This window comes from Cricetulus griseus (genome assembly GCF_003668045.3).
Source record: "Cricetulus griseus strain 17A/GY chromosome 1 unlocalized genomic scaffold, alternate assembly CriGri-PICRH-1.0 chr1_0, whole genome shotgun sequence".
NCBI lineage: Eukaryota > Metazoa > Chordata > Mammalia > Rodentia > Cricetidae > Cricetulus > Cricetulus griseus.
The window spans coordinates 56,023,818-56,039,641 of record NW_023276806.1 but is presented as its reverse complement, the minus strand read 5'-3'; the positions used below and the strand labels follow the sequence as shown (position 1 = coordinate 56,039,641).

At 42.6% G+C, this 15,824-nt stretch overlaps 1 protein-coding gene across 1 annotated transcript in view; it reads right to left on the bottom strand.

The window, feature by feature from the left end:
- Ttf2 (transcription termination factor 2) overlaps positions 1–15,824 on the bottom strand; it is a 31,670-nt gene that overhangs the window by 5,296 nt on the left and 10,550 nt on the right. The window contains exons 8-19 of the mRNA XM_027393790.2: positions 14,713–14,840; positions 13,943–14,024; positions 12,133–12,252; positions 10,645–10,795; positions 8,662–8,767; positions 7,105–7,286; positions 6,329–6,482; positions 5,997–6,088; positions 5,235–5,317; positions 4,558–4,691; positions 3,503–3,673; positions 1,014–1,072 (exon numbers count right to left, since the gene is read on the bottom strand). Coding sequence (XP_027249591.1) covers positions 1,014–1,072; positions 3,503–3,673; positions 4,558–4,691; positions 5,235–5,317; positions 5,997–6,088; positions 6,329–6,482; positions 7,105–7,286; positions 8,662–8,767; positions 10,645–10,795; positions 12,133–12,252; positions 13,943–14,024; positions 14,713–14,840 — 1,462 coding nt within the window. The remainder of the gene's footprint in view (positions 1–1,013; positions 1,073–3,502; positions 3,674–4,557; positions 4,692–5,234; positions 5,318–5,996; positions 6,089–6,328; positions 6,483–7,104; positions 7,287–8,661; positions 8,768–10,644; positions 10,796–12,132; positions 12,253–13,942; positions 14,025–14,712; positions 14,841–15,824) is intronic.

Below are 15,824 nucleotides of genomic sequence, written 5' to 3'. Positions count from 1 at the left end.
GCTGTGCTTGGGACAGTGTCTCCCAAAGGCCTCCTGTAAAAGCTTGGCTCTGGGGTGGCAGTGAGATAGAGCCTGGGGGAGGCAGTCCTCCCTGCTTCCTGGCTTGACATGTGACTACTTGTAGTATCATGTACCCCTGCTAATGCCATTTGCTTCCTCACCCACAGCCTAAGTCAATGCGAGCCTCCGATAACTGAAGCCTCCAGAGCCATGAGCTACATGAAATCTGTCTGCTTTCTAAGTGTCTCCTTTGAGACCTTACACGGTAGTGGCATGAAGCTAACATAGGCATACACGTAAGGTCACACTGGAAGTTTATAGTCTTCCCATGTATTTCTTAGCTCCACTCTCATTTGGTGTTAGAGTAAGAAAAAAAGACCAGCTAGGCCAAAGTAATAACTCCAGCTGTCTTTTGTTTGGGGTTCTAGTGTTCATCAAAAAAAAACCTGTTGTCCTACAGAAAAGGGATACTGGCTACTTGTCCTGTGGCCACTAGAACAGCTGCTAGGTTGCTCACCCCAAGCATGGCTTAACTAGAGCTTTTATTAAGGAACTGTTTACATATGCAGATGCAGTTATATAATACAGATGTGTGTGTGTGTGTGTGTGTGTGTGTGTGTGTGTGTGTGTGTGTGTGTGTGTATGAGAGGGAGGGAGAGAGAGAGACTAAACAGGTGAAGGTGCAGCAAATTACAAAATGAACCCACCGGGCTGTAAGCCTCAGCTTAGTCAGTAGCTGTCCAGTCCACTCCCTGTTTGACTTATGAGCTGTGGCTCCCGGCTCCCCTCCCATTCTTCTGTTCTTTTACTGTTTCAGACACCTACCTTACCCAGATCCGCAGGGGTGTGGTAAGCCAGGGACCCCGGTCAACACATATCACAGTATTTCAGTTAGAAATTATAGGAATTTATACCATAACCTCAGTTGTGTTCTGCAGGGCATGACTTAAGCTAAGACTTGAGAGCCTCACAAACATCAACTTTCTTTGAAGAAGTAGTGAAACGATACTTACCTCTTTTGGGACCCTGGGCCTTTTCGGATTGCCTCCAGTTCTGCCAGCAGAGAAGACACCTAGGAAAGGTCACATAACATTGCAGTTTAAGCCATTCACTTTTGTCTCTTCTCTCTGAATTACAGAAGCAATGTCCTGGACAGCCTCTATGCTTCTGGTATGGCTGTCTACTCACTCTCCTGCAGCCAGAGGCTACTTCTTAAATGTAAGAGGGCTGTCCCCTCCTCTTCCCACTGATGAGAAAGCCCAAACCCCTTCTGACCTCTGCTCATTCCTCACTAAGCCCTCCTCAAAGGACATGCCAATCATACTGACATTCTTTGCCTGATAGGCCCCCCTGTTCCCTCTATTTAGAATATCATGTCAGCTTAATGTCTTTTTTTTTTTTTTGGCTTTAAAAACTTTTTTTCTAATGTTTAATTAAAATACAATTATATCACTTCCCCTTTACAATTTTCCCTTCAACCTCTCCCATACATTCCAGTACTCCCTCTCAAATTGATAGGCCTTTTTATTTATTATTGTTACATACACACACATATAAATATATAAATATAATCTACACAGTCTGTTTGGTATGGCTTGTGTACATATGATTTTAGGGCTGAGCACTTTGAACTGGATAAGTAATTAGGGGCCCCATCCATGGGAGAGACTGCTCCATCTCTCAGCAGTGATCTTTGGCTGCCTATATTTCTCTGTCAGGAATAGGACCCTGCGAGATTTCTCTCTTCCACATTAGTACATCTATTTGGTATTGCCATTGTTCAGGTCTCGTCTGGCCATATTGTTGGGGTATCATAGGCATCACTTTTTGAAAGCCTCCCCAACTTAAATGTGGGTCAGGTGCCTTGATGGGGGAATGTCCTTCTGTATATATGTTTCTCTTATTGTTTGATGAATAAAACACTGGCCAATAGAGGCAGGATGATAGGCGGGACTAGGGGATGAGGAGAATTCTGGGAAAGGTAGGCAGAGAGAGACCATGAGGAGATGCCATGTAAAGACCAGGAAGATAGGACATGCCAGGCATTCTCTAGGAAGATAAGGCCATGTAGAAATACGTAGATTAGTAGTTATGGGTTAAGAAAGAGTTAGCTAGAAGCCCTAGCCATCTGCCAACAGTTTTATAATTAATATAGCATTTGTGTGTTTATTTGGGGCTAACAGCTGTGGGACCAGGCAGGAAAGAAACTCCAGCAACAGTGTCTACCACATATGTTCCACTCTTGTTTCTATTGTCACGGTTCTGAGCATAAGTCACAATCATTGCTTAGTAATGATCCTTTGCTATCAGGACTTCGGATGCTCTGAGGAGCTAGACACCACATGTCTGGCTCACACCTGTACTCCCAGACTCCATGCTGCTGGAAGAGGGAAGGCTCTAGCCTAAAATTCACAGAAGAAAGCAAAAGAGCTCAGCAGGCTTTAAGCAACTCCCTCTTAAACAAAGCTCAACATGATCTGCATCTCCTAATGGGCTCATGCTAAGAAACCAAGTACTAGGCAAGGGTACAGCAGCTAACTCCAATGATGCTAGAGTATACAAGCTGGTCACATACAGAGCTCTTAGTATTTTTCAGTTATTTATAATAAATACCTAGGTTCATGTTTTAAAATTTTAACTGACAGCAAGATGTCTCAGCAGATAAGGGTGCTTGAGTTCAATCCCTGAACCTCACCTGGTACAAGAAGAGCACTAGTTCCCATAGGCTATCCTCTGATTTCCACAACTGACTGAGAAACACACAGAAACCAAAACATGCAAACAAATCCTTTTAGATTTCAGTTAAGAGGGAGCATTTCTCTTTTGGCATGAATATGTTCCTCTGGCAGTGACTTCCTTTCTAGTTCACATCTTTAAGAAAGCTTTGGTGGCTTAGGCTAGCAAAGGCAACTTAAGGTTGGAAGAGAGAAAAGCAAGCCCTACTTTGAGGGTTATGTGGGCTAATGAAGCATATTGTAAGTCAACAAAGAGGCAGGGCTCTAGTTACAGCATAGTTTTGTCTTCCTGTAATAAAGTCCTTTAGCCTTAAAAACCTTGTATGAACTAGAGCTGACTGACTAATGAAGACACAGCTCTGTAGCAAACAGGACTCACAGATGGAAGCCATCCAACAAGTCAAAGCAGTTGTCACTGGCACACTACACAGTCTCCAGGGTCATGTCTGCAGTTTTCCTTCCAAGCTTTCCCTAAATAAATTGTTCATTTGCTCAGTCCCCACTCCTAGCATAAAACTGGCAGCACTTTCCTAGTAATCTGCGACAGGGAACCTACCGCTGTCCCAAACCATTTTCTGAAAGCCCACCATGAATGAAGTTTTAGAGTGCTTTGACAAGGTGAGGCTTTGAGACTAGAGGGGCCTTTAGAATCTGACAGTTATAACCCTGCTCTCACATGGCTCTTCCCACGCACACAAGTGAGGTACTCTAACACAGGGTAGAAAGGTAATTCTTTATTTCTATAAGCACAGAGGTGACAAAAATACCTTAGTGCTCTTTCGTGTGTTGTCAAAAAGCTCCACCTTGAAGCACGTGCCATTAAGACAAACGGTGGGTGATGGCTCCGAGAAGTCGAGTTTGGACAAAGTCAGAGCACTGAGCTGTTCTTCCAATGACAGGACGAGGCCTTCACTCTCCAGCTCTGTCGGGTCTAGGGCCTTGGAAGAACAGAGAGAAGGGATGGAAACGGGACAGGGGAGGTGGGTAAGCGTTCTTTGCAGCTGCTTTCCAACACTTGAGAGTAAACTATCTTTTCTCTCCAGTTCTATGGAAAAGGCTGTGTCTAAAGCACGGCCTTGAAGTTTTTCATCAGATAAACCACATGATGCAAGTTTAAAACGTGCCAGACAGATTACATGACATTCTATTTTCACAGATCATTTGCTGACAAAGGACAGCACTAAGCAAAGAGAATTCTAGATATGCCTCTATCTAGAGTAAAGCTACCTTCCAGTTTGTATTTGAGTTTTCATAAGCCTCAGCACTAAACAACAGTAACTACATAAGCTCTACAACATCCTGAGATACCAAAGCATTCACAAATGGATTCGTTAACGCGGCACCTCCTGGTCTAAAACAGTGTGTACCTAAAACAAAACAAGTGTGTGTGTGTGTGTGTGTGTGTGTTTTAAGTGAATCTGCTGCCATGGAAATCATAAGAATTCACAAACATTAATATAAAATATAAGAAGTCAGTTTCTTCTCCACCCACTGTAGCCCTGCAGACCAGCCTTTTCCTTCACTTGGGAGCCTGGCTGCCAGCTACAGAGGACTACAGAGGTGACGGTAGACTGGAGCAGCGGTTAGCAAATGTCCTAATGCTGTAACCCTTTAATACAGTTACTCATGTTGTAGTAACCCCCAACCAAAAGATTATTTTTTTGTTGCTACTTCATAACTGTAATTTTGCTACTTTTACGAATCATAATGTAAGTATTTACACTTTCTGATGATGTAGGCAACCCCTGTGAAAGTGTCATTTGACCTCCCAAGGGATTGGGACCCATAGCTTGAAAACCACTGGACTAGTATGACCTCTCACCGACTTCAGTAGGGAAAGGTGGCAGCAGCACTGGCGGAGTCGCAGAAGCTGGGACAGGACGTGGACGGTGCTGGGTCTCAGGGAGTCTGCTGCAGCGGAGCACCGGGGCACACTGGAGCCAAACTCCTGTGCCACTGACAGAGAGAAGACAAGCCCCAGGAACAGTACAGGGTTTAAAACAGGGAAATCTGGGGCAGGACTGGGAACTGAGTAAGGCTAGCTAACCTTTTTTGTTCTGAGATTCAGTAACTGAGCTGTAATATATTTAAAGGAAATGATTCTTTGGTGCTCTGTGTGCCAAGGTATGCATGTGGAGGTTAGAAGACAACCCTCGGAAGTCAGCCCCACCCTCCTTCCACCACATGGGTCCTAGGGATTGCACTTGGGTCCTCAGGCTTGGTGTCAAGCACCTTCCCCAGGTGAGCCTTCTTGACAGGGCTACAACATGCATTTATGAAGTCAGATGAAGGACTGGGTTTTCTGTTGTTCTGCCTTGCCTATTTTAAATAATGCAGATTTAGAAAACAGAAAGAAGTCCTTATGTTTTGAGATCAGTGTATTTTCAGTTTTGATAAAATGTAGTCTCTGGTACCTGGGGCCCATAAGCTGTTTCTGCTATTTTAACCACCAGAAGTCCCACTTTTCAATGGCAACATGTTTGAGTGTCCCTGACTTACCTCTAGTGAATGGATTATCAGGGCTTTTTCCAGGGTGGCTGCCTCTGCCTTCGTGTCTCTTTAGATAGGACTGAAGAGCTGACCTATCTCAGAACAAAAGAGGAAATACACATATTACGGCCACTAAGGTCAGACTTCTTACAGTGTTTGCTGCTTAACTTGGAGTAGAGCCTGGGCAAGTTATAGAATGCACTGGCTAAATGATACCCAGCTCACAGCAAACATGAGTCATACACAAAGAAATAATCAGTTATTATTATTTGCAAAAGACAAATTTTTGAAAATTCATAGTAAGTATAAAGTGTAAGAAGACAAAAAACACAAAATGTCATGTGACATGGGGCAAATGGAGAATTCCAAGAATGACAAGAGTTCTAGAGAAAGTGCAAAAAACAAATATGAAAGATTACAAAGCTGAGATGCTGGGTGGTAGGTGAAAGGTCAACGAGAGTCATTATCCAATACTGCCCTCAAAGGAGCAGGTAGATTCCACACCCTCTGATCTCCATGTAAACAAGCCTGTTAAAAGTGGGGTCAAAATTCTACCGTCAATGAGTATGAGACAGAGATAAATCAAGGAGAAGGGAGGGAGGAGGAAGGGCAATAAAAAAGAAATACAGAGTTTAGAGGTGTTCTGGAATATAAAGATATAGCATGTTAGAATCACATGTGAAATTGGAGGAAACCCAAGTCCAGACTCCTCCTCAAGCCAAGAAAGGAAAAACCGAAGCACGAAAAAAGGTGCTCCCTTATGGCACACACCTTGACCTGGCAAGAAAGACATCATAAACAGCCTGCTCGTCTTCAGAGAGCTTTAAATGGTGCAGTTGGAATCTACGCTGGGGCAATGGCACCTGCAAGAAAGAGACGAGGAGGCTGGAGTGAAGCTCTGTAAACCAACAGACTCATCTGGCGCAGGTCTCTGGACAGCAGCCCCCTTCCCTGGCAAGGACTTTGCTAACACAGTACCATGGACTGCTCAAAGGAGAATCTCCTCAGAAAGAAAGAAGCTCCTGACACAGGGGCTAGTCTACCTGAGGTCCTGGCCACCCCACTTCCCTGGCCTCGCCGAGGATAGGCAGAAATCTGGTTACCAAAGGTTTACCAGTGGAATCCAGTTGGTCTTTTGTTCTCCTCAGCAAAAGGCTCCTGGTTAAAATGCTTAACCGCTCTCCTCCTTTCATTGAACCATTGTCAACCTGACTCTTCCAAAGACTGAACTCATCAAATGGGGAGCATCGGAGAAACCTTTTTTAGGGCCAGGAAGGAAACAGAGCAGGGAGAGGACGGAATTAGTGTTCAAAGCAAGACACAATAAAACAAACCAGAACCGTAACCTAGAACCCCATCCCATCCAAAAATGGATTCCATAGCAATGTTTGCCACACAGACCAAAAGAACCCAAGCCAATCAGGAAAACCACATTGTAAAGATGTGCATTTGACATGAACAATGTAAAGTCACAACAGGACACACTGCTAGAATTTATGACTAAAGCATCACTGTTAGCAAAGAAATTCCAAAGCCTGTTATGGGCACATTTGAAAAAAATAAGCATTTTGAAAACAGCATTCTCTTCTGCTTGCCTCAAATAAATTGCTATCCTGTCCTAGTCCAAAGATTTTAAAGCAAAGCAGCCTAAAACAGCCACTGGACTGAAGAATGGTAACCTTAGCTTCCTTTAATTTACAGGTATTAGCTTGTGAACTAACAATACTTCCTCATGAATATCCATCCTTTGCCTTTAAAGCTTGCCACCTGCTACACAAAATAATCTGAACCCACAGAGCTTCATCCCTGCACGTGAAATAATGAAGGGTTACAAGTTAGGGACAGGGGTTCACTTTAATGAGGCAAAGAGGTCACTCACTTCATTAGTGAATACATATCCAACAAGTTGTTCTGAATGGGGGTTCCAGTGACAGCCCACCGGGCCTGAGCTTGTAGCTTACACACAGCAATGGATGTCTGGACTCGAGGATTCTTCACATTATGAGCTTCATCCAATATGATTCGAGCCCAGACTACTTGAAGCAAAGGTGCTGAGATGCCCTGGAAGAGACAAAGTGATAGCCAACACCAGTGAGGAACATGCACGTTCCTCAAGAGGGGACATGACCACAGCGCTGAGGACCCAACCTGGCCCTCTAATTTATTGCTTAGAGCCTTCCACTGAACTAAATTCAGAAACCAAGGGCAGAACTCCTCAAACAGTTCAAACAAATGCTCACCTAAGAGTTTGTCTCTGGACTTAAAATCCTAAGGATAAAATGCTTTGTAATTTTGAGTTTCCTTTTATTCTTTCAATCCACGTTCGGCAGCTGCATTAACAATGTTTGACCAGGAATACACTAGGCAGAAGGCTGAAAATTCATTCACTTAGTAAGATAGTTACTAAATTTACTACAAGTCTAATTTTTGGTGTAAGATGCTAAGTCCATAAAGACCTCATACCCTCAGAGAACTCAAACTCCAGCAAGAGAGAAAAATGTAAGTAGAACATGAAGCCTATTCAGAAGTCACTCAATAAAGGGCAGAGGAAGTCCACTGCACCCAGACTTCTTCCCTTCCCCACTCAGCAGAGTCCCCACCCCAGTTGCACAGCCCCAAGCGAGTACCAGGTGCCAGCCGAGACACTCATCTAAATGCAGACAAGGGAGCAGTACAGAAAGGCTTTCTGAAACCACTTAGGAAAATGCACCCGAGAAAAGGGTGGTAGCTTAAGCACAGTGTCCAGAGATAACCAGAGGGTGGCAGGTGTGACAGTATGCAGAGTGTGCGTTGCCACAGGAAGGGAGCAGATGAGGAGAGATGAGGGATAGAGACAGGACAAGACTGTAAGGTACCCAAGACATTATGCCATGGAATTTGGGGTTTATCTCAAGAGCTATGGAAAAGCACTGAAGTTGGTCAATACAATAAAGCCTGTACATCAGCTAAGAGCCCCTGAATCAGCCTATGAACTAAGAATTTCTCAAGGTTATCGTTCAGTCTTTGACCCATCTGTAGCCCTATTATTTGCAAGGCCCCTTCTGGAGGCAGAGGGAAAGCAGACAATAACAGAGTAACACATACTAAACATAAAAACACATGAGAGTATACCCCACAGTCAAAGACAAAAACTGCGAATGAGACTCCTCTAAATCCATGTGTGATTATTATTACAACTACGGTGAATGTTTCTTTAGTTCTAAAAACAGTCGAACGGTGCCAAGTAGTATTTTATCACTGGGGTGCTTGTTCAGTAGGAAGAAGGACTCATGTCCATAGGTAGAGTATTTGGAACATTCTTCTCCTTGTAGGAAAATACCTTTGCTATCTGTCCCATTAGACTATGTGGGGCTCTACTTCTACCTCCCTGGCAACCCTAAGCCTCACTTCCCTGGCATCCCTAAGCCTCACTTCCCTGGCATACCCTAAGTCTCACCTCCACACTGAGATTTGCACCTGGGACCTCTCCCTCTTGTTTCATTGTAGGAATCTCCTTGGCCAGAAGGCTGTAAGTAGTAATCACGATGTCATATGTAGAGAGTCTGCATGGACACAATACAAAACAAAACAAACAGTAAACAATTCCTCCTGGAGCCTGCCAGAAGCACATTATATCCTTGAAGAATATGTGCACTCATTCACTCACTCACTCACTCACTCACTCTCACTCTGTGTGTGTGTGAGAGAGAGAGAGAGAGAGACAGAGAGAGATGAGGCAGGTTTTTCTACCAGACTTCTCTACCTCTTACCAATGTGATCATTTTTACTCAGTGTGTTCACTATAGCCAGAAAAACCTCTCTTCCCATCCAGTGAGTCAGAAAGGAAAAGCTCTCACCGTAGTCAAATTAAGTTTGCAATGATCTGGTCAGAATAGAAAGTAAGACAGGTTGGAAACTGATATTTAATGGTCCAAGGTGGGTGAGGCTGCTGTCTCCAAGAAAGAGAGAGCTTCAAAGCACTATCACCCATGCCAATGGTACCTTCTCACTACCACTTCACAATAGATTTGTGAAAATCCGTTAACTTAGTTTTGGGTTTTAATGTTTAACTTAGTAAAGCTTTCAGCTCACCTCTCCTACATTATTTACACTCAAAGGTTCTTATTAAAGGCACTAATCTTATTCTAATATATTTAATACCATGTACCTGAGAGATGGCACGAAATTCCTTTAGTAAAATGATACACCTAATTCCAAATGGCAGTACCATCTATGATTCCTCAGCACCACTACCATCTATGAATCCTCAGCATCAAATATAAGTGACTGGTGTCTTCTGAGTAACAAGACCATTGGGCTCAAAGTGCTAATCAAGTGAGCTCTAATTGTTTCTAAGGCTCCAGAGCAAAAGCAGACGACAGCCAAGTCTGCGTGCTGCCAATAGTGCATTGACTGTGAGAACAGGTGTGTCAGACTAAGGTCAGACTCTAAAGAAGGCTCAGAGGTTAAGAGCACTTGCTGCTATCCGGAACATGTGTGGTTCATAAATCTTTAAAGATTAAAAAATAAATAAACCTCCAGAGATTAAAAAAATAAATACATATTTAAGAATAAAAGTCACCAATCTGGTAATTGACCCCCAGATAATACCTATACTGTTCTGTGGGACACAAAATATCTAGCAGAAAATGGTTGGAGAGAGCTCACTTGGGAGGAGGAACAACAATGCTTTAGTCCTTGGTTAAACAGCAAATATTTGCCTCAGATTCTCACATCTCAATTACAAACAGAAAACAGTTCCTTTAAATTACCAGGCAGGTCTATACGTAGCTTGGTAGTAGGGTGCTTACCCAGAATGCTCCAATCTCTAGCACTGGAAAAGCAAAAACAAAAACAAAAACAACTACCTCCAGAAACCAAAAACTAAAGATTACCATCTGGGGTGATCTTTTCTCCCTCCCAAGCATCTCCTTCCAAGAATTTTCAGTTAAGTCTAAAAATTCTGCATCTAAAACTCTGATGTCTAAACTTTTTGAATAGTTTATGTATGAAAATATGACATAAACACTCACACATCCACACAGCCTACCGCAGGTGAATGACAGATGCTAGCAAGATGGCATGCAAGACTAGGTGCTTCCTTTCATACTCATCGAAATGGAAGATGATCCCTAGACTCCTTGACATTTCCCCATTCCCAGGGTTTACCAGGGAATGTGGCTGCCACCTGGCAGCAGCTCAGGCACTGCAAGCCCCTCACACTGCAGCTTTGGCTAGGGAAAGTGACCAGTGCACAACAAAGTAAAACCTCTGAGCCACAGTAGATGTATCTGAGTGCAGGTTGTCTGGCAATGAGATTGAAAATCGGCCTCAGTCTCCACACATCTGATGAGCCCTAACAGAGAGAAGAAACAGGCAAGCAGAAAGGCAAAAGGGCTCCTTAGATGGGTTGCAGGTGCATCCAGGAACTTCCACTTACACTTTTGCTTGCCGATTTCTGTTGGGTCCATGGTAGAGATAGATTCTGAGTTTGTTGCTGTTCACTCGTTTCTCTACCTCGTTCTTCCAGTGATGGATCAGCGAAGCAGGGCAGACAATTAGTGTTCCGTTGGAAGTAAAAACAGAGGAGTCTTGAGGGAGGAAACCAATACCTAGTTACATTTATTGAACAGCCTTGAGCATTAACTTTCTCTTGACTAACTTTGCCCCTTCAATATTTTTACTGTTTTATTTCTACACAAAGCAAACAGAATAGGAAATGGAAGCAATTTTAAATCAAAGCACTTAACTGTTTATTCCTATAAAAGTGTAGATTCTGAGTCTAAAGACGGGGAGGAAAGTGGGCAGTGTGTGGCCATCTAAAAAGCAATGCTCTTTTACAGTGGCCAGGAGTGGAAGCAGGCAGCAGGCCCTTTCCTAAGGCCTCCTGAGATGATTCACTACAGGGAAAGGGAATTATTGGTGTTTTTCCCATGAAAAGCTTAACTTAATGTACTTCCACATTAAAATATAAACACAAGGCCAGGCAGTGGTGGCGCACACCTTTAATTCCAGCACCCAGGAGTCAGTGGCAGGCGGATCTCTGTGAGTTGGAGTCTAGCCTGGTCGACAAAGTGAGTTCCAGGACAACTAGAGCTGTTACACAGAGAAATCCTGCCTCAAAAAACAAAAACAATGCACGCACGCACGCACGCACGCACGCACACACACACACACCCCTACTATGTGTTAAATAGAGCCTATATGTAAGTAGAAAAAGCCTTTTCCAAGACAGCCAATGCTATTTGGAACCATATAAAGACACAGTACTTAGTATCATTGCTCATCTCCATGTGTGCTATGTGCTGCTCACCACAGGGTGAGGGGCCCAGCTGCAACAGTGTTTAACACAGGCCCTGCCTGAGAACAGAGTCACATGCATCTACCCACATAGCAAAGCAAGACTTGTGTTCATGTTCACAGTAATTTATAGTATAGATATATATATCCTATATCTATATATCTATACTATATATACTATATATCTATACTATATATACTATAGTACATAGTATATACATATATAGTATATGTATATATATATATACTATACTATAGTTTAGATATAGTAATTTATAGTATAGTATAGACAATATATAGCACCTTAAAACTATGCATCAAGTTATATTTTTAAAACAAGAAACAAACTGAATATGTACCTTTTTAAAAGTATATTAATTTGGGTCTACTCAGGAGTTTATTCCAAATATCAACAGAAAACAGTGATTATTGTGTTTGAACTCTTTCACCTCCAGAAAACTTTTTCGAAGTTTAAATAAAAGTAAATTATAACTGGCATATTCAGCATTAGAACAATACAGGAAAGTAGCCAATGTGGCTTTCTAACAGATTAATTAGATGTGGCCTTTCATAGTTTGAAAACCTGGCTCAAATAAGGTTGGAAATGGCAGAAGAAGCTTATATCTACCATCCTTGGACAGCCACGTCACAGGCAAGCTTTTGTCCTTTTCCTTGCTTTTCTCCTGATTCTTCTTGGTTAGGATAAGTGCAATCATTGTCAAGGTTTTTCCTAAGCCCATATCATCCGCTGGAAAATAAGACAGAGAGTCAACACAACTTCAGAAGACTCCCCTGGCAAAAATAGACCTGCTCCCTACCCCAGTGGAGTCTTTGTTTTTGCAAAGATGATCTGCTATTTTATGTAGAGAGCTATTTCAGACACTCAGTATACAATAGTTAGATCTTACTCTTACCCCAGGTTCTCTGTTACAGTGGCATTTTGTAACAGTGGATTGATTGACTCTTTCAGTTTTATGATGTTGATCTTTCGGTTATTTCCAAAAGCAAAAATGTTTAGCTCACATATCCTATCACCTACTCAACTGATGTTTCCATAGCTCCAATAGTCCTTCATGTACTTCTCTTATTCATCAAAGGCCATAACTGAACACTTCATTATATATTTGTATGTGTGTGGGGGGGGCCCACATGTGTGCACATAAGCATCACATACTAAGACACATGTGTAAGTCAGTTCTTCCTCCCACTTTTTACACAAATTCCAAAAGTCAAACTCAGGTCACCAGATTTTTACAAGTGTTTCATTGCTGTCTGGGTTGTGACTGTTCCTATACCAGCCACTGAGTTTACCTAACTTACTCTTCATACCATTTGTGACACTCAGGTTGCTATATTCATTCAAAATAATCATTGTGGGGCTGGAGAGGTGGCTCAGAGGTTAAGGGCACTGACTGCTGTTCCAGAGGTCCTGAGTACAATTCCCAGCAACCACATGGTAGCTCACAACCACCTGTTACGAGATCTGGTGCCCTCTTTTGGTGTGCAGATATACATGGAAGCAGAATGTTATATACATAATAAATAAAATCTTAAAAAAATAATCATTGTGATCAAGCAGAAGTAAAATGTTAGCACATGGGATATGATTCAAATTCTGCTTCTGCCACAGTCCAGGTGTCAATATGGGCAGCCTGTCTACACACTTCTGAGAGTCCTGCTCCCAACAGTAAGCCTTGGCTACCCTTTAGAGGCAACAAGTAAGGAAGGCTCTCACATTTTAGGACTGATAGGAATGATTCACTCTGCCCATGCCATTTGTATACAATGTGATTCTGTGCCAAATACCACCTTTCCTTCTGAAAGATGGAATCTTGGTATCTACCAAGATGAAAGTGCCTATGTGACACACTTCTAGAAAGCTCCGTGGGCATTGAGTTTCCAAGATGCTTCTCTGGTTGGAAACACCCTACAACCTACTACGTGTGACCCATGTGACCCACTAGAAAACTTCAGAAGACTGTTCCCAGGATTTTATCCTGTGAGCCTTCTGCTGATTTTGATCTGTGTAAGTTATAATCGTGGGATGGACTAGATGTTGTGGGTTCTACTACAAATCTCTGAACTCAGGGCACATGGAGCTGACACTGAGTGGCCTTGGCTTCCTTCAACATCAGAGCAAAGTCATAAGTTTGTAGCTGTGGTTGTGGCCTGTCTTCCCGGAATGCTGGCCCCCAGTCTCATGTTACACAGCTTCTAGAGACTGGAGCCAGCTAATGTTGGCTGCAAACACTTCCTTTGGTAGGCTATGTATTTTTAACCAAGTTCTCAACATTTCTATACTTCAGTTTCCCATCTGAAAAAAATGGACGTGCCTTCCTCACAGTGTTGTGACAACATCAAAGGAAACAATACAGCAAGGTTAACATAGTGCCTAAGAATCCCATAACTGTTGGCTCCTAAAATAATACTAAACTTACCCAGAATTCCTCCTTGTGGCTTCTGACTTTCCCGCCACAGCAACCAAGCTAATGCTTGCTTCTGGTGGAGTAGCAAAGGAACCTGACAAAAATAAGTCAAATGTCAGAATGAATTCTTAATGCGAGGCTATGGTGTACCCTGGCTTCCCTCTACTCTTCTTTGTACAGGCGATTCCTCTACAGTGTAGCTGTTGTCATGAGCCACTGGTTTCTCCTGTCTGCTCTGCTGAAGTCTCAACATGGCTAATAGTCAGCATCCCTACTAGGATGCTCCTGTCCATGTCGTCACCCCCACTAAAAGCCCACGTTTGTCTTCTAATTAGAAATCTCTGATGCTCACTTGACTTTTACCAGCCTTTCTGTGTTTTTCATAATCTCCTTATTCTGAGTTCCCTTTGTACTCTCTAACTCTCTATATATGGGCAATGACACAGACACACTGCAAGGTGCTCTTTATCTCTATCTGATAGTCACATTTGTTTTATATATCTCCATCCCCAGTAGATCATCAGAAGTAACAACTGTTTTACATCCTGTAGCATCTACAGGATCAACACATGGCTCCTTTGCTGCTATAGAAATGTATAACCTTATGACTTAAAAAAAAAAAAAGGCACTTTTTTGTTTTTGTTTTTGTTTTTTCCTCAAGCTATTCTCACTGTTCAACAAAAAAGAAACTACTACAAGGGAAGCCATTAAGGCAATTATCTCCTGGTTTCACAGTGCTCTATGCAAGGTGCTGGACACTACTGTTAGTCTTCATGGCTCACCTTCAAGCCAGCTGGGTCTTCTGCCACTGCTGTTTCACCAGGACAAGACTCCAGTGACCGATGCAGCTCATCAATGGCTTCACTTGTGATTTTCCATACATTATGCAGGCGCTGCTGGTTCATAGGGCCTGTGAACAGACAAGTGGTACCCAAAGATGTCACAAATGCCATGTCCTGAGGGCTGAGGATGCAGTGCAGTTGGTATAGTGGCTGCCTTGCAAACACCGATTTGATCCCCAGTACTATACAATCTAGGATACAGGAGACCCTGTCTGTCAAACAAACAAAACAGGCAGACAAGTACTGTATTCTTGATAGAGCCTCAAAAATGTAATTCTTTGCCAAATAATGGATTTGTATTGAGTAAAAATTCCTATTTCATGGGCTGGAGAGATGGCTCAGAGGTTAAGAGCAACGACTGCTCTTCCAGAGGTTCTGAGTTCAATTCCCAGCAACCACATGGTGGCTCACAACCATCCCTTATGCGATCTGGTGCCCTCTTCTGGTGTGCAGAATGTTGTATACATAATAAATAAAATCATTAAAAAAAAAAATTCCTATTTCAAGGTTCTACTGACCTCCCAAGCTTCTCTACTCCCATTGTTTGCTTAACCACATGAACTACAATTTAGAACAAAACAATCTATAATTCTTTTCTAGAGTTGAAGATCAAACTCGAGGCGTTGAAGAAGACAGGCAAGCACTACCACTAAGTTACATCTCCAGCCAGGTCTTTGGGAATTTTGATCATTTATTTTTCAGTTCTGAAAAGGAGTGGACAAAAAAGTCATGCTGTACAGTAATTCTGGAAGCAAAGGTCTCTGGATTGAAAGAAGAAAAGTCAGCAAGAGTAAAAGCCATGCATGAAGTCATCTATGAAGACAGAAAGTTGAACCCTGAGGTGCAGGCCACCAGCTGACTATGTATCATACTATACTGTTTGCCCTCTCATCCCACTAGGATGAGTGACCCAAGCTGTTCCAAGTTCTGGTTTCAAGGTTTCTAGACAACAGGAAACTTAAAGTTTTAAAATGCCTTAAAACTGTCTTACTAGAATTCTTTCTAAGACTTATCACATGCTTTTAACCTCAATAACCTACCATAATTTAATG